This window comes from Oncorhynchus mykiss, chromosome 18 (assembly GCF_013265735.2).
Source record: "Oncorhynchus mykiss isolate Arlee chromosome 18, USDA_OmykA_1.1, whole genome shotgun sequence".
NCBI lineage: Eukaryota > Metazoa > Chordata > Actinopteri > Salmoniformes > Salmonidae > Oncorhynchus > Oncorhynchus mykiss.
In genome coordinates, this window is record NC_048582.1 from 19,677,184 (window position 1) to 19,696,206 (window position 19,023).

Below are 19,023 nucleotides of genomic sequence, written 5' to 3' on the forward strand. Positions count from 1 at the left end.
AAGTAAATTTTTGCCCCCTAATAAATATGTCCTTGCAATCCAGAAGCCTTGGCACATCCCTACCCCATTTTAAATGGTTAAGGTTAGGTAAGGGTTTAGGGTATGGACGTCCCAAGGATCCCGAATAGCACTAACCCATAGGGTAGATCAGTGGTTCTCAAGTAGATCAGTGGATAGGTCAAGTACCTTCTGGATATAAGAACATAGATTACTCACCTCGACCTGGACGAAGATTTTTTCTTTAATGAGCCTGACGCGAAGGATATGCTGCTTTGTAAAGACAAGGCCCAAACCCCCGTCATCAGCGTGAAGAAAAGATGGCGAAAAGGGGGGAGGAGGGCGGCGTACCTTGTAAGAATTCGCTGACGAGTAGGTAAACCACCACTACCCTCCGTATTATTGGCCAACGTGCAATCATTGGAAAACGAACTGGACGATATACGATTAAGACTATCCTACCAACTTGACATTAAAAACTGTAATATCTTATGTTTCACCTAGACGTGGCAGAACGATGACATGGATAATATAGAGCTGGCTGGCTTCACCGTGCACTGTGGCAGGACAGAGCAGCTACGGCTTGTAAGACGAGGGGCGGAGGTGTGTGTCTATTTGTTAATAACCGCTGGTGTCTAATATTAAAGAAGTCCCGAAGAAGTCTCGAAGTATTGGTCGCCTGCGGTAGAATACCTCATGATAAGCTGTAGGCCACACTATCTACTATCTACATTATTCTTAGCTGTCTATTTACCACCACAAACCTATGCTGGCACTAAGACTGCACTCAACGAGCTATATAAGGCCATAAGTGGCGCTACTAGTGGCCGGGGACTCTAATGCAGGCAAATTTAAATCTGTTTTACCTAATTTCTACCAGTATGTCATGTGCAACCAAAGGGGGAAAAACTCTAGAACACATTTACTCCACACACAGAGACTAATACAAAACTCGCCCTCCATTTGGCAAATCTGACCATAAATCTATTCTCCTGATTCCTGCTTATAAGCAAAAACTAAAGCAGGAAGTACCCGTGACTCGTGCAATACCGAAGTGGTCAGATGATGCGGATGCTAAGCTACAGGACTGTTTTGCTAGCACAGACTGAAATATGTTCAGGGATTCAAGTTAAATAAAGGTCAAATAAATTTAAAGAATTGGCATTGAGGAGTAAACCATCTCAGTCACTGGCTTCATCAATAAGTGCATCAACAACCTCATCCCCACAGTGACCGTACGTACATTTCCCAACCAGAAGCCATGGATTACAGGCAACATCCGCACCGAGCTAAAGGCTAGAGCTGACGCTTTCAAGGAGCGGGACCCTAATCCGGCCGCTTATAACAAATCCCGTAATGCCCTCAGACGAACCATCAAACAGGCAAAGCGTCAATACAGAACTAAGATTGAATCCTACTACACCGGCTCTGATGCTCGTCGAATGTGGCAGGGCTTGACAAATATTACGGACTACAAAAGGAAACCCAGCCGCGAGCTTCCCAGTGACGTGAGCCTACCAGATGAGCTAAATGCCTTTTATACTTGCTTCGAGGCAAGCAACACTGAAGCATGCATGAGAGCACCACCTGTTCCCGGACGACTGTGTGATCACGCTCTCCATAGCCGATGTGAGCAAGACCTTTAAACAGGTCAACATTCACAAAGCTGCGGGGCCAGACGAATTACCAAGATGTGTACTCAAAGCATGCGCTGACCAACTGGCAGGTGTCTTCGCTGACATTTTCAACATGTCCCTGACCGAGTCTGTAATACCTACATGTTTCAAGCAGACCACCATAGTCCCTGTGCTCAAGAAAGCGAAGGTTAACTGCCTCAATGATTACTGCCCCGTAGCACTCACGTCGGTTAGCCATGAAGTGCTTTGAAAGGCTGGTCAAGGTTCACATAATCACCATCATGCCGGAAACCCTAGACCCACTCCAATTCGCATACCGCCCCAACAGATCCACAGATGATGCAATCTCAATCGCACTCCACATTGCCCTTTCCCACATGGACAAAAGGAACACCTACGTATGTGAGAATGCTGTACATTATGCTAAAGCTCAGCTCAGCCCTCAAAGCTCATCACTAAGCTAAGGACACTGGGACTTAACACCTCCCTCTGCAACTGGATCCTGGACTTCCTGACTGGCGGCCCCCAGATGGTAAGGGTAGGCAACAAAACATCTGCCACCTTGATCCTCAACACTGGGGCCCCTCAGGGGTGCATGCATGGAATCATGTAGTAACCAAAAAAGTGTTAAACAAATCAAAATATATTTTATTTTTGAGATTCTGGGAACTCCTTCAAGGCTGTTGGGAAAGCATTCCTCATGAAGCTAGTTGAGAGAATGCCAAGAGTGTGCAAAGCTGTCATCAAGGCAAAGGGTGACTACTTTGAAGAATCTCAAATATAAAATATATTTTGATTTGTTTAACACTTTTTTTGGTTACTACAGGATTTCGTATGTGTTATTTCATAGTTTTGATGTCTTCACTATTATTCTACAATGTTGTCACGCCCTGACCTTAGAGAGCCTTTTTATGTCTCTATTTGGTTTGGTCAGGGTGTGATTTGGGTGGGCATTCTGTGTTGTATTTCTTTGTTTGGCTGAGTGTGGTTCAATACACGCTAATGAGGATGAGGATGATGAATTTTGATCATCCTAACTAGACACTGTTCATGACGAGAAATGACAGCTTCCGATTGACCTCCTCCTGTTGACCTTTTATCCTATGTTTGACAGATAAGTCACCAATAAATGGTAATAAGGATTAATGTAAAACTTGTCTTTGTTCTCTTTCAGATCAGGGATTTCTTGTCTCGTAGCGTCATTCCTACATGGCGCCCGTCCGTCAAGATGCAATTGTCCCGCATTCTAACGTAAAACTATGGATCAGTAATATCATATGGCCCAATTAAATCGTGCAATGAAAGGGGAGTAGACGCAACAAAGAGCAGACACCTTGTTGCTCATTGTTCAGATATCAGATTTCAAAGCCTAACCTACTGTAGATTTAAGTTGCGTTTCGTCCCAAGACTGTAGTACTGAAGACCAGTGCCAGCTTCAAAGAATTTGGGGAACGTCAATTTGTTTAGACAATTGAGGTGCACCCAAGTGCTGACACTGGGCAAGTTTAGGCAAAATATGAAAGGGTGGGCCCTCTGAACTGGAGCTACTTTTTATAACATGGCTCTTTTTGTAACATTTCAGACCAATGCCATCTTGAACAGGTCTCTCTTGCGAAATAGATTGAAATGCCTACCGCCGTTGTGCCATTGAGCAAGGCACTTTACCCACCCCGTACCCCAAACTGCTCCAGGGGCACTGTACTGTGGTTGTCCCTGCGTCTGACCCCAACTACTCTGTGTGTGTATACAGATACAGTTGAAGTCGGAAGTTTAAATACACTTAGGTTGGAATCATTAAAACTCGTTTTTCAACCACTCCACAAATTTCTTGTTAACAAACTATAGGTTTGGCAAGTCAGTTAGGACATCTACTTTGTGCATGACACAAGTAATTTTTCCAACAATTGTTTCCAGGTATATTATTTCACTTATAATTCACTGTATCACACAGAAGTTTACATACACTAAGTTGACTGTGCCTTTAAACCGCTTGGAAAATTCCAGAAAATGATGTCATGGCTTTAGAAGCTTCTGATAGGCTACTTTACATCATTTGAGTCATTGGAGGTGTACCTGTGGATGTATTTCAAGGCCTACCTTCAAACTCAGTGCCTCTTTGCTTAACATCATGGGAAAATCAAACGACTTAAGCCAAAGACCTCAGGAAAAAAAGTGTGGCCCTCCACAAGTCTGGTTCATCCTTGTGAGCAATTTCCAAGTGCCTTATGGTACCACGTTCATCTGTACAAACAATAGTACGCATGTATAAACACCATGGGACCACGCAGCCGTCATACCGCTCAGGAAGGAGACGTGTTTTGTCTCCTAGAGATGAACATACTTTAGTGTGAAATGTGCAAATCAATCCCACAACAACAGCAAAGGACCTTTTGAAGATGCTGGAGGAAACCGGTACAAATGTATCTATATCCACAGTAAAACGAGTCCTATAACCTGAAAGGCCACTCGACAAGGAAGAAGCCACCGCTCCAAAACCGCCATAAAAAAGCCAGACTACGGTTTTGCAACTGCACATGGGGACAAAGATTGTACTTTTTGGAGAAACAAAAATAGAACTGTTTGGCCATAATGACCATTGTTATGTTTGGAGGAAAAAGGGGGAGGCTTGCAAGCCGAAGAACACCATCCCAACCGTGAAGCACGGGGGTGGCAGCATGTTGTGGGGGTGCTTTGCTGCAGGAGGGACTGGTGCACTTCACAAAATAGATTGCATCATAAGGGAGGAAAAATGTTGGATATATTGTAGCAACATCTCAAGACATCAGTCAGGAAGTGAAAGCTTGTTCGCAAATGAGTCTTCCAAATGGACAATGACCCCAAGCATACTTCCAAAGTTGTGGCAAAATGGCTTTAGGACAACAAAGTGAAGGTATTGGAGTGGCCATCACAAAGCCCTGACCTCAATCCTATAGAAAATGTGTGGGCAGAACTAAAAAAATGTGTGCGAACAAGGTGGCCTACAAACCTGACTCAGTTACACCAGCTCTGTCAGGAGGAATGGGCCAAAATTCACCCAACTTATTGTGGGAAGCTTGTGGAAGGCCACCCAAAACATTTGACCCAAGTTAAACAATTTAAAGGCAATGCTACCAAATACTAATTGAGTGTATGTAAATTTCTTACCCACTGGGAACATGATGAAATAAATAAAAGCTGAAATAAATAATGATCTACTATTATTCTGACATTTCACATTCTTAAAATAAAGTGGTGATCCTAACTGACCTAAGACAGGGAATTTTTATCTAGGATTAAATGTCAGGAATTGTGAAAAACTGAGTTTAAATGTATTTGGCTAAGGTGTATGTAAACTTCTGACTTCAACTGTAACTGTGTATACACAGAAACCACACCTGTGTGGAAGCACCTGCTTTAAATATACTTTGTGTCCCTCATTTACTCAAGTATTTCCTTTATTTTGGCAGTTACCTGTGTGTACATATGTATGTATGTATGTATGTATGTATGTATGTATGTATGTATGTATGTATGTATGTATGTATGTATGCATGTATGTATGTATGTACATACTGTATGTCAAATAAAATTGTATTTGTCACATGCTTCTTAAACAACTGTAGACTAACAGTGAAATGCTTACTTACGGGTCCTTTTCCAGCAATGCAGAGTTAAGATGAAGGTAAAAACATACCTATGTATAGAAATAGTGACATGAGGAATAAATACACAGTGAATAACAACAAGTAAAAGTATCATGGTTATATACAAGGAGTACCAGTACTGAGTCGATATGCAGGGGTACAAGGTAATCGAGATAGCTATGTACATATAGGTAGGGGTAAAGTGACTAGGCAACCGGATAGATAATAGACAGTAGCAGCAGCGTATGTGGTGAGTGTCAATGGGTGTGTGGGGCGTCAGTATGCATGTCTGCGCGTGATGTGTGTATGTTGGGATGTCAGTGTACGTACACGTGTTGTGTGGGTAGAGTCTAGTGTGTGTGCGCATAGTCAGTGTAAGATTTAGTGCAAAAAAAGTATGTGTTTGACTTCCGGGGAGAATGGTATATGCAACACAAAAATCTCAGGTGCTCAGATCGTTAATGGACCAATAAAGTAATCCTTATCTTAAATAGATCTATTTTTAGAGAATAACTTGTATGAATATAAGTTTAATGAAAATAATAAATAACATAACAGCCTCCAATATGTAGACATTGGTGTTCCCCTTTATCTATCCGTCTACCACCCGGTTACTCAACTCTGCACCTTAGAGGCTGCTGCCCTATGATATTAACATGGACTCACTGGTCACTTTAATAATGGAACACTAGTCACTTGAATAATGTATACATACTGTTTTACTTATTTCATATGTATATACTGTATTCTACTGTATTTTAGTCAATGCCACTCCAACATTGCTCGTCCTAAAATCGATGTATTTCTTAATTACATTATTTTAATTTTAGATTTGTGTGTATTGTTGTGAATTGATAGATACTACTGCACTGTTGGAGCTAGGAACACAAGCATTTCGCTGCACCCGCAATAGCATTTGCTAAATATGTCCATGTGAACAATACAATTAGATTTGAGTTAAAGCTTTGGCAAACGCAGTAACTGTCATTAGCCTATCAATAGCAAAGGGTATTTTTTTCATGAATAATGACGTCTGATAAATAAATAACAATATGTTTAGTCTATAAACTTTCAGTGACCCACTATTTCTCGTCTATGTAAAAAAAAAATGGCCTACAATTTTTTTAAATCATCTTGATCAAGGCTTTGTAAGCTACTTCGAACAAATATAGACCCTTTGCATTATACAGCTCGACTCTAGAAACAAGGAACTGTATCCTAGTTAGATGTATCCATGTCATAATCTCCAAGAAACGGACCTTTTCCATTCATCAGAAATGTTCACTTACACAACCTCCTGTCCATTATAAAACGAACCACATAACACAAAAAAGAACCATAACACACCAATGGGGTCGCTCCCTTGAAGTCACGTGCCATTACCAAACGCAGCGCATTCACCTAGTTCACAGTACAATTAGGTTAACGGTGACCGTCTACCTTTGCAATTTATGGGTGTTATTTTATTGATTTATTTTGCGTTGATTCATTTGAAGCCCAAAATGCATTTAGAATGGCTCTCCAATCGCGCGTAATTTAATTCAGGAGGTTATACAAACTTTCAGTGTAGCAGGTTTCATAAAAAGCAACCAGTGATTTTGGACGAAGTCAATTCTCGGTCTGTCTCTATTCACCAATCCATTTATTTTATTTGAATGCACACATTTGTTTTACATAGATGTTATAGACTTCACTGATATGGATGTTCGTTTGGAAAACCACTTGGATTATTTTATCCACGACAATACTGCTGCTGCGGGCTTGAGTCCAGAAATGCTGGCAGTTGCACGGGAAGCCTTCCGTGCTGGGGACTTCAACCTTCTTGCTGAGATATACGGCTCCCAGCTGGCGGACCTCCGACACCCGGACCGGAGCCTCTGCCTTCTGAATGCGGATGCTCTCAGCCGTGCAGGGCGGATAGCGGAGGCTCTGGATTCATACTGCACCGCCGCCAACTTGGACAGGTTACGACCAAACGAACTAGGGTCTCTCGTTGACTGTATTGCGCACACTTTGCGCGTAAAAGAATGCCTAAAAGAATGCACAGACTCCAATGGGGTTTCCGAGGATGAGCATTCGTTGGACCTGTTCTCATGTCGGCTTTGCAAGGGCTTGTTAATCGAGCCAACAACTTTGGAATGCGGCCATACATTCTGCAAACCATGCATTGAGGATGACGGTGTCAAAGAATGTGAATTCTGTCGTTACAAACTGAACAAAACAAATAGAGAATTAAAGCCAATCGGGTTTAAAGTGAATGTAGTACTCAGTGGGCTGTTGAGTAAATGGTTTTGTGCAGAGAGTGAAGCAAGACGATGCTGGCTTGAAGGGGATAGAATGCGGAACGAACAGGGCTTTATCAACGCACTTGAAAAATACAACTACGCTCTTGAAAAAGGTAAAATTAAAAAACGTATTTTAAAGGGGATATCCGCAGTTGAGACAAACGCGTATTCAGCCACACTGTTTTAGTAAAAAGCTGAGGGATGGGGCTGGAGAAATGTAATCACTCAAATTCATAAGACATAACTAACAATGCAGTAAAATAAGCTTGCATTTTGGGTTCTGCTATTGAACTAAGCTCATGAGCCATTTTAGTTATATTCTTTAAGAATCAATGGGTACGTAACATACATTTTAAGTCCAAAAATGAATGTAGCAACTGAAGATTGTCCCTATAACATTACATCATCATTCTTTTTGCATGATCTTTCTGTGCACATTGAAATAAAAGCCCGTAACCCACTTCTGTGACGTGCATAGGTTTGTAATAGGTTATGTCAACCCGTAAGGTCAAAGCCATGTTATTGACATCACTGATGGAAGGCGAACAGCCCTGGTCTGCAGGGATTATCCCATCACTGCCACCAGTGTAGTGATTGGGTGAGGGAATCAACCAGTGGTTATGGGTTAAGTTAACACCTGTGCCACGTTCATAACACAAACTATACCAGATAGAGGTTGGGATATATTGGCATCATCACACCATGATGACAAGTTCAGCTAAGGCATGAGTTGTGTAAGTAAAGTCATGCACTTTTGCCATAATAGCACAGCCAGAAGATTCATGATTTGGACTGACCTGGTTTGTAGAGAAATGCCTGTGGAGTTTGAGGGAACTCTAGTCTAGGGATCAGAGTAGGCAGAAAGGAAGCTTCTACCTTTTTATATTTCCTGCATAGGTAGCTATGGTTTCCAAATAAGTCAGGCGTTGCATAGACAAATGCATTGTGGTGTTAGACACAGGCAGACATTTTTGTCTTGACACACACAAAACATTTAATGACAGGGCGTTGAGAAGTGACACTCCTTTCTCTAATCTCTACCCAACAGTAACGTAGGCCTCAGCCCACAAGGTAATAGGATAGAGGTATGCCACATTCTGAGGGCAGGAATGGTGGAACAGCTTCAACTCATGACCTAGTCCAGAACTAGTTCCATATGACCTGGATCTTCTGAAATAATATTCTGCCCGACATACAGCTTGTAACACATTACCCCCATTAACCCCATTACCCTCATTACCCTCTCAGGGGGGTTGTAAAAGTGTTATGAATACAGTTATAGCTGTTAAGTAATGACATATCAACGACAAACTCACAATTAACGGTCTTCAAACCCACACAGCCTGGTACAGTCCTGGTTTTAAGACGTTGACACAATGAACACGAGCAATGGAGGGTGCTGGAGATATGTGAATAACTTAAACTGAATCTGACTATTAACTAATGTTTGTTTCATGTTCTCTCTGCACAGCCCCCTTTATGTGTGGGCTGCTGGCCCGACGGGCAGAGCTGCATATGGCGATGAACAACTTCAGACAGGCCCTACAGGATGGAGACGCCATGTGTCGACTGACGCCCCTCTCTCCCAAGGTACGAAAACACGCAACTGTTTCCTGACATTAACACATTTACCCAAATTGTTTTGTGTAAATGAACCTGAAAGACGCTGTGGTACGTGGGGTTTTGTGTGTTTGTGTTCTCAGGCTCACTACGTGAAGGCCCTGGCTCTGAACAAAGCCGGTTATAATGAAGAGGCTCTGCAAGAATACCTCTACTGTCTGGCTCTGAAGCCAGACTGGACCTCAGTCAAGCTGGAAACGCAAAAGTTAAGCGACTCCACTGTGTTTCTATAGCATTGAAGTTGTATTCAATTGAATTAGTTAGTTCCCCTAACCAGTTACGCAACCACTCGTGTGCCCGATTGACTGCGGTGACTGCTAGTCACTGTCTTATGTCTCTTTCCCCCCTGTAGATGCTGAGTGAGATGTTCTCCACGTTCAAGACAGACGGTCTCCCCACGTCATCACTTCGCCTCCACCCAACAGGCCCCGCCTCCCACCTCAAACCAGCCTCCCATCTCCTCGACTCCCTCCATTCCACCCCTCGTAGATGGAGCCATACCCCTACTGGCCGTAGAGACAGTTTGTCTGACACTGGAGCAGAGACCAAGTCCTCATGTGAGGTTTCCAAGACCCTGGCTTCTGTTGTGGCTGCCTTACCTCTCCCCCCTGGCCTAAAGAGGAAGTTCTCAGACGAACCCATAGGCTCTGCACCCCCCAACAAGCTGCCCAGAAAAGGTACCCAACCCCTCCATTCCAATAGGCAATTATTTATTTTTGCCAAAAAGCCAATTTTTTTCAAAGTAATACTAGTGAACAAAAATATTGCAAAGTATCTTACTGTTGTGTGAATGCAATCATTATAAACATATAGAAACCTCAGCAATAATATAATGTAAATGTATTTGTTTTGAGTCTTGTGTTCCGATGAGTCAAGCTCATCCCAGGTGCCTGCTGCTTGTTGCAGTGAGAGGAGAGAGGTGCCCCCTCAGCTCCTGGATAGCTCTGACATGGACTGCTCTGTTTGTATGAGGTAAGTCAAACACACACACACACACCCTGTCTGTAGGTCCAGTTTTCCCTACGTAGTTATTAAAACCTTCCCCCCCATGCGTTTTCTCCAGGCTGTTCTACGAGCCAGTCACCACCCCCTGTGGACACACCTTCTGCATGAAGTGTCTTGAGCGCTGTCTGGACCACAACCCCAACTGCCCCCTGTGTAAAGAGAACATTACAGAGGTAAATAGCCACCACACAGACCTGCCTTCACTACTATTGGAAATTAATATCAATTACTGAAAGACAAAATGACCCAAATTCCCCTTGTTATCTGATTGAATATGTTGTAATTGCAGTACCTGGCCACTAGAGGGTACCATAAGACCCTGCTGATGGAGGAGGTGCTGCAGCGCTACCTGTCTGAGGAGCTGGCTGAGAGGAGCAAGGTGTACCAGGAAGAAATGGCAGAGCTCTCAAAGTGAGTCAGGCCTCATTACATTTCAGCCCCTAATCCCTTCTCAAAACATAATGTCTGACAATGTTTTAGAATCCTATGATACAATATTATTTGGGCAGAATATCATATTTAGTGGTTTAACCCACATTTTATTCTCTCTGCAGCTTGGCCCAGGAAGTTCCCATCTTCATCTGCACCATGGCATTTCCCACAATTCCCTGTCCCCTGCAAGTCTTCGAGCCGTGTTATAGGCTGATGATCCGACGCTCTATGGAGACGGGAACCAAGCAGTTTGGAATGTGCATCGCTGACGACATCAAAGGGTGAGTGGAGGTTTTACACCTGTGCCCATGCAGCCATCAAAACACTTTGACACTAGTTTAACCTGTGCCCACACAGCCATCAAAACACCTTGACACTAGTTTAACCTGTGCCCACACAGCCATCAAAACACCTTGACACTAGTTTAACCTGTGCCCACACAGCCATCAAAACACCTTGACACTAGTTTAACCTGTGCCCACACAGCCATCAAAACACATTGACACTAGTTTAACCTGTGCCCACACAGCCATCAAAACACATTGACACTAGTTTAACCTGTGCCCACACAGCCATCAAAACACTTTGACACTAGTTTAACCTGTGCCCACACAGCCATCAAAACACATTGACACTAGTTTAACCTGTGCCCACACAGCCATCAAAACACCTTGACACTAGTTTAACCTGTGCCCACACAGCCATCAAAACACCTTGACACTAGTTTAACCTGTGCCCACACAGCCATCAAAACACTTTGACACTATTTTAACCTGTGCCCACACAGCCATCAAAACACCTTGACACTAGTTTAACCTGTGCCCACACAGCCATCAAAACACTTTGACACTAGTTTAACCTGTGCCCACACAGCCATCAAAACACCTTGACACTAGTTTAACCTGTGCCCACACAGCCATCAAAACACCTTGACACTAGTTTAACCTGTGCCCACACAGCCATCAAAACACCTTGACACTAGTTTAACCTGTGCCCACACAGCCATCAAAACACCTTGACACTAGTTTAACCTGTGCCCACACAGCCATCAAAACACTTTGACACTAGTTTAACCTGTGCCCACACAGCCATCAAAACACTTTGACACTAGTTTAACCTGTGCCCACACGGCCATCAAAACACTTTGACACTAGTTTAACCTGTGCCCACACAGCCATCAAAACACTTTGACACTAGTTTAACCTGTGCCCACACAGCCATCAAAACACCTTGACACTAGTTTAACCTGTGCCCACACAGCCATCAAAACACCTTGACACTAGTTTAACCTGTGCCCACACAGCCATCAAAACACCTTGACACTTGTTTAACCTGTGCCCACACAGCCATCAAAACACCTTGACACTAGTTTAACCTGTGCCCACACAGCCATCAAAACACTTTGACACTAGTTTAACCTGTGCCCACACAGCCATCAAAACACTTTGACACTAGTTTAACCTGTGCCCACACAGCCATCAAAACACTTTGACACTAGTTTAACCTGTGCCCACACAGCCATCAAAACACCTTGACACTAGTTTAACCTGTGCCCACACAGCCATCAAAACACCTTGACACTAGTTTAACCTGTGCCCACACAGCCATCAAAACACCTTGACACTAGTTTAACCTGTGCCCACACAGCCATCAAAACACCTTGACACTAGTTTAACCTGTGCCCACACAGCCATCAAAACACCTTGACACTAGTTTAACCTGTGCCCACACAGCCATCAAAACACCTTGACACTAGTTTAACCTGTGCCCACACAGCCATCAAAACACATTGACACTAGTTTAACCTGTGCCCACACAGCCATCAAAACACTTTGACACTAGTTTAACCTGTGCCCACACAGCCATCAAAACACCTTGACACTAGTTTAACCTGTGCCCACACAGCCATCAAAACACCTTGACACTAGTTTAACCTGTGCCCACACAGCCATCAAAAAACCTTGACACTAGTTTAACCTGTGCCCACACAGCCATCAAAACACCTTGACACTAGTTTAACCTGTGCCCACACAGCCATCAAAACACTTTGACACTAGTTTAACCTGTGCCCACACAGCCATCAAAACACTTTGACACTAGTTTAACCTGTGCCCACACAGCCATCAAAACACTTTGACACCAAAAGGGTAGAAAACCTGTATTTGCGACTCAATTCAAGACCATGTTAGCCCACTGAACTAAAACCTACCCTAGACATTTTATCTGAGTGCTAACAGGTTTTCATCATAGTTACTCACCCTCACAGGTGTAGCTCTGTGAACTACCTCCACTACACTAGCCTATCCCTCACACTTTCACCCCAACAGATTCATGTGAGCAAATGGCTAATGCAGATGTTGGATCTTAATTTGATTACTCTCTTTTTTGCTGCCGAGAATTTCCCTGCACAGCAGGAAATGCAAACTTGTAGTGCATTTTGAGTTTTCAAAAGGTTTATAAAGCTTAAATTCGACTTGATTTGCCCCAATGAAAAAGCTTATCAACCCCTACAGAAATGTCCATGAATTACAATCCACATAATAATTCACATTTCCAGTTGCTGCAGAATAATTGTTCTGCTGTAGCAAAATGGCTCACAATAAGATCCTACATGTGTATACCCTGCGTTTCCCTGGCCACAGCTTCGCAGACTACGGCTGCATGTTGGAGGTGAAAGACGTGAAGTTCCAACCAGACGGGCGCTCGGTGGTCGACACGGTCGGAGTGTCCCGCTTCAGAGTGCTGAGCCACGGCCACCGCGACGGCTACAACACAGCCAAGATAGAGCACCTGGAGGACCAGAAGGTGGAGGGAGAGGAGCTGGCGGAGCTGCAGAAGCTGCATGACTGTGTGTACGAGCAGGCCAGCACCTGGTTCACCTCCCTCAAAGACAACATGAAGAACCAGATCGTCAGCCACTTTGGACAGCTGCCTGAAAAAGACCCTGACATTCAGGTAAGATAAAGTCAGCCGATACGGACAGTAGAACTCGGGTTCTGAGGTTTCCCTGGTTTCGTTGCCTGGTCAGGAGAAACTTTGACCCTATAGAGCCACCCAGCTAAATCTAAATACCCATATCGGTTCCTCTAAGAATTCACCTTTATGAAAGCTGATTAAACTGTGCAATCTTGGCCATAGACACTTTTTGGTTGTGATATGGAATAATTCTCTGTGTCCTGTCTTCACTAACCCGACCACACTCTGCCTCTGGGTTCTCAGGGGGGTGCCAGTGGTCCTGCATGGTGTTGGTGGCTGCTGGCTGTACTGCCCCTGGAGAAGAGAGCCCAGCTAAGCATCCTGGCCATGACCACCCTCCGAGAGCGCCTCAGCACTACCCGCCGCGTGCTCAGCCTCGTCACACGCAAACACCCTCCACCGCGGCGACCATCTTCAGCAGCGGCATCATCATCATCACTGTAGTGGCCCCCCGAGAGGTGATCAGTTTAGAATAATCTGGGCCCAGTTAGGAGAAATCCAGATTGTCAAAAGTTACCTATCGGCTCTGATTAAATGCATAGAAATATAATGAATAGAACGGGAGTCCCCGTTGAAGTCGGTTATTTTTCTGTTCTATTCATTATATTTCTATGCATTTAATCCTATCTGATAGATGACATCCGGATAGATAATCTTTGGAAAACTGGGCCCTGGAGAAGAAGGGAGAGGATACTCCATTTTCCTCTGAAGCTCTAGCCTCAGATAAAGAGTTTCAACAGTGGGAATGATTCAGCAGTGTTGTTCATGATCTCAGGAATGGGTTGTACTTGAGTCTTACAAAAAGGATCGATGGACTAGCCCTACCCAACCAAAACACATAAATGTGTGTCAGGTTTGCGCACATATCTTTGGGTCAATTTCATTAAGTCCAGATTTGTCATGTGTGGTACATTCGTTTATTTTGTTCTTATTTTATTGTTGGCCTTTGTACAAATGAGGCCTTAATTTATTTTTGCAATATGTTTTTTTTCTACTATTTGTCATGTGAAGCCAATTTTCATGTACAGAAATGTAGCGTTTTTCTATGGGACATAATGAATAGAATGCACACCATCACTTACTGGAACAATATGTTCTACTGTATGTTGGTAATCATGTCAGGAGGGAGCGCTTGATGCAAGCAAGTGAAAAATAGCAGCACAGACATTGTAGTAGCACCAAACATCCACAGGGTGGCAGTAAGTGTGAGCAAAGACGATCAGTGCAGACAACCCTACATTTGAACAGGTGTTTTTTGCGGAGGACAGATCCACCCCTTTCCTCTCTGTCACAAAGACAATGGACAGTAGGACAACACTCCTGTCATTCAACAGCCTAGTTTAGTTAAATGAATCAAAGCTTGATTAAATATAGTAAGCCTAAATCATGTCTTTATAAGTGGCTTCATAGCTCGTCAACCATCTTGATTAATTAACCAATGATTTTCAGCTTGCTCAATTGCACATCGGAACCAATGTTTTCAGCCTCTCCATGGTGTGTTTTCCCAGCAACACTGCTGTGTTCTGATCTAGACAGACTGGTCCCAGGTTGAAGTCCCTTAAGGGAATGTTCATCACTGGATGCTGTACAGCAGGGGTGTCGAACTCATTCCACAGAGGGCCAAGTGATTGCATTTTTTTATTTCAATTAAGACCTACCCAACCAGGTGAGGGGAGCTCCTTGCTAATTAGTGACCTTAATTCATCAATCAAGTACAAGGGTGGAGCGAAACGCTTCAGGCACTCCGCGGAATGAGTTTGATGTGCTGTACAGTAACATTTTTGTTTTTTACAGTAACAATGAGGCCAATTGGTGTTTTTTCCCAATGTGCTGTTGTGAGGCATGCATAGACACTCGCCTTCATAGTTATCTACATGAGTCTATTCCAAAATCACACAGTGGGTCTCTTTCCCCCCCCCACAAACAGAGGTTGTCAAGAGGCCTGGGCAAAGGCACAACATATTCCATATTCCAAATTGTAAGGACTGGTGTACTGTGTGGTCACCACATTAAAAGCTTCTGTGACATGGCATATCTCACCCACACAGTCAGATCTTGGAGAAGCAGCCAGGTGAGTAATTTGGGTTACTTAGAAGTCAGAACCGAAGACGACATGTCATATTTGTAGACAATGAGTCACCTTCGTGCTCCGTCATCACCATGTTGGAAGGATCTGGATTCTCCCGAATTGATTCATTTCCAAACCCTCTTGATAAACACACACGCCATCATTCTCCCAGACCAGTGGAGGCTGCTGAGAGGAGGACGGCTCCTAATAATGGCTGGATCGGCGCGAATGGAATGGCTGCAAACCATGTTTGATGTATTTGATACCATTCCACCGATTCCGTTCCATCCATTACCATCAGCCCGTCCTCCCCAGTAAAGGTGCCACCAACCTCCTGTGTGCCAGACACATTTGCAGAAATTGCTCGTCACTACATTTTTGGTAACACAAATGTGAAAATTGCATTCAATGAATCTTAACTTATACATAAATGTATGATTTTGCTACTTGTGTGTTCATTAGGCCCAAAACGTGTATTATTCAAACCATTCGATATAGTTATACGTTTACCATCAATGTCACCCTCAAAAGTCAGGCCACGGTTTGTGTCTTGAAAGGGGGTCTATTTGAACAGTGGGAAAATAATGATCTGCAGATCTTTTTGGCATGGTCTCTTTGAACCATCTGTTTTATAGCCTAATAAATATTTATTGAATTCTGACCATTTTTATCTGTCCAGTTATTCTTTTTTTTTAACCCCTTGATGTGCATGGGATAAGGACGGCTCCGTCACAAGAAACGCTGTTGCTTGCCATTTTGTACATGATCTATAGTAGGAAAGAACAGGTTCCATGTGTGAGTTACCACCACACTGATGTTATGAAGCACGGGGCAACCATAGAAAGGTGTCTGAATATGAGGCTAATATCAGGGGGTCTTTGACCAGATGTCCATTGACTGAGACAGGATCAGCTGTATACATATCAGTAATAACGAAAAGGGAAGTGAGAAAAGGAAGCAGGTAGGGGAAATATCACCCTGGGTTACTGCTTTAGGATGAGGGGTCGAGACTCCCCTAATAGTACACAGTGAGCAGTGTGTACCTTTCCTAATAACTAAATATAGACAATTATTTATCATGGGGGACAGCACATGGAGCTCAAACGACAATGTATGAACGCCTCTCAATGAGGGTAGCCTAATGCGGTAGCACATACATAGCAAATAATGACTTTTCAGTTCACGCTCGGCTCAGGCTCGTTCGATCGTTCCCTTGCCACACCCATGATTACGAATATTGACACCGATGGCTCACGTGCGCATGTCCATGATTCTGTGCGATAGAGGCCTGCCTCGCCTTTTCTCTCGCACCTATTCTGTACAGACATCCTTCGTTCTTTACATGAAAAATTCGTTTTGTTTTTTTAGGGCCTAGATGAGGCAGAGAAGAATAGAAATAGCTTTGTATCTCTATTTCTTTACTGATTAATCACCCACTCCCCGGTTCTTGCATCAAGGCCCTGCCCCTCTGATTCCCGACCGGCTTCCTGTGTTTGTGCGGTTCTCACTAGCCAGGGAGCGAGGAGGAGCAGAACTGGGAGTTGAGCGAGCGAAGGGCCGAGCTGCCACCTCTACATGGAGTAGCCTAGTGTCCTCGACAACAGTAGCGGACCACAAAGAGGAATACTCGAGGGGTTATTTTTCTACAAAGATGCGCCGCAAATGATACCACATCAAAGATTCCACAACGCGAAGGAAGGATCGGTTTATATTTAAAAGATGGCGAACGACTCTCCGGCTAAAAGTCTGGTCGAAATAGACCTGGCTTCATTGCGGGTGAGTGGTGGACAAGGGCAGTGTCTTTTATTTAAAGATGAGGCTACCCCCAGATTTAATCTATTCAACTACAGCGAATTAACGTTTTATAAAACAATGCGAACAGTTTTACCCAATAAAATATGGAGACATTTTCGGGGTTACCATTTCTGGGAGGCGTATTTATTATTCGGATCGAGAGAAAGCTGTCGTGCTGCCTGACTTTCCTTTGTTCGAAATGCATTTGGCATGTTGTGGAGATCAGGGCGCAACAGCTGCGTTAATCTAGGTCACATTTTTGCAACAATTATTCAAAAGCATTTTCATTTTTTTTTATGGTTGTGTAAAAAAATATATATCTTTGACTCGTTTCAGGATCCAGCAGGGATTTTTGAATTGGTGGAAGTGGTCGGAAATGGCACCTATGGACAAGTATACAAGGTTTGTTCCAATATATATTATTTTCTTCGTCTGTGGCCTAATTTTCGATTCTGATTTCTGACACTAAATAGCTAACGTTACATCGATGATCAATGCCAAAACGGCATCAAACACATCCAGATGTCATGCTTGTGTGATGGAATAAGATTCATGTCCAGATGTCTCGTCAGGATGTTTGCCATTGCACCCCAATAATCCCTGGTTGGATTGGTAAAGGTGATGTCCCTCTGTGTAGGATTGCTTGTAAAAACATATTTGGTGAAATATGGAAGGTAGCTTGCAATCAATCCATGCACCACTCCATTAATCCAAGCTCCTCTGTTTCTCATCTTCTACCCAGGTTAGGCCTTAACGCTCAGTTGTTTTGTTTCTGAAGTTGACTTTTTTTCTGTTAATTTCCATGAATATTCTAGATTGGTTTAGAAGTAAATGGCAACTGGGTTTGCAGACAGGTGTTGCTATGAGTGTTTTTAAAGTGCAGCACATGGTCCTACATCACATCCTGCTGCGGAGAGAGGGGGAAAGGGAATCGACTACTGCTGCCTGATGATCCAGACTAGGACTTGCCTCATAGACAATTTGGTTAAGTAAAATATCATGTGTTACACAGCAGGCTTTCTCCCCTCTCTCAACCATCTGTTTCTTGGTGTCATGTTTCTCTGTGAGAACTATCATAGTGACTGTTTAAAGTGATTGTTGAAATGTACCTTTTTGGAGAATTTGGTGGGTTCCGTCTCTTGGATTATGAGGATGAGTCTGACCCACCTATTGGTGACCTACCTCTCTTCCCGGTACCCTCATTTCCATTGGAAGGTCTGGTCTGTATTTAACCCCTCCTTTCAAACAGTCAGGCTAGCAACACTGTGCAGAGCTTGAAAACAACTGGAAAGTCTGTTAAGCAGGGTAGTTCACAGGGGCTGCAGCAGTGCTGTGTCCTGGGGCTATTCTCTTAACTCTCAGGAGCAGGGTAGTCTGGACTCCTGACTGAGGAGAATCAAGAGTGGTAGTCTGGACTCCTGACTGAGGAGAATCAACAGTGGTAGTCTGGACTCCTGACTGAGGAGAATCAACAGTGGTAGTCTGGACTCCTGACTGAGGAGAATCAACAGTGGTAGTCTGGACTCCTGACTGAGGAGAATCAACAGTGGTAGTCTGGACTCCTGACTGAGGAGAATCAACAGTGG

General features: G+C 43.6%; 2 protein-coding genes across 10 annotated transcripts in view; both read left to right on the top strand.

Annotated features, from left to right (window-relative positions):
* The first annotated feature begins 6,652 nt into the window (after positions 1 to 6,652).
* On the top strand, positions 6,653 to 16,309 carry LOC110497087 (LON peptidase N-terminal domain and RING finger protein 2-like). The gene is made up of 10 exons (XM_036951422.1): positions 6,653 to 7,655; positions 9,014 to 9,132; positions 9,246 to 9,392; positions 9,515 to 9,839; positions 10,017 to 10,134; positions 10,226 to 10,340; positions 10,457 to 10,578; positions 10,722 to 10,880; positions 13,242 to 13,554; positions 13,819 to 16,309. Exons 1-10 carry the CDS (start codon positions 6,956 to 6,958, stop codon positions 14,017 to 14,019), a joined length of 2,319 nt encoding a protein of 772 aa, XP_036807317.1. The 5' UTR covers positions 6,653 to 6,955; the 3' UTR covers positions 14,020 to 16,309.
* Positions 16,310 to 16,862: 553 nt separating this feature from the next.
* The window catches only part of LOC110495767 (mitogen-activated protein kinase kinase kinase kinase 4), a 51,241-nt gene continuing 49,080 nt past the window's right edge, over positions 16,863 to 19,023 (top strand). For 5 of the 9 annotated variants that reach the window (XM_036952220.1, XM_036952221.1, XM_036952216.1 and 2 more), the window contains exons 1-2: positions 16,888 to 17,419; positions 17,774 to 17,839. In XM_036952220.1, coding sequence (XP_036808115.1) covers positions 17,363 to 17,419; positions 17,774 to 17,839 — 123 coding nt within the window. In that variant the 5' untranslated portion in view covers positions 16,888 to 17,362. Of the gene's footprint in view, positions 17,420 to 17,773; positions 17,840 to 19,023 lie in introns of all 9 variants that reach the window. The other 4 variants (XM_036952215.1, XM_036952217.1, XM_036952222.1 and 1 more) reach the window with 3 other exon arrangements.

What these genes read in the sequence shown, in the direction of transcription:
- LOC110497087 (XM_036951422.1), top strand. Translation starts at nt 6,956, where the DNA reads ATGGATGTTCGTTTGGAAAACCACTTGGATTATTTTATCCACGACAAT. An exon ending in CAACTACGCTCTTGAAAAAG is followed by an intron (nt 7,656 to 9,013) that starts GTAAAATTAAAA and finishes CTCTCTGCACAG; the next exon opens with CCCCCTTTATGTGTGGGCTG. An exon ending in GACTGCTCTGTTTGTATGAG is followed by an intron (nt 10,135 to 10,225) that starts GTAAGTCAAACA and finishes CGTTTTCTCCAG; the next exon opens with GCTGTTCTACGAGCCAGTCA.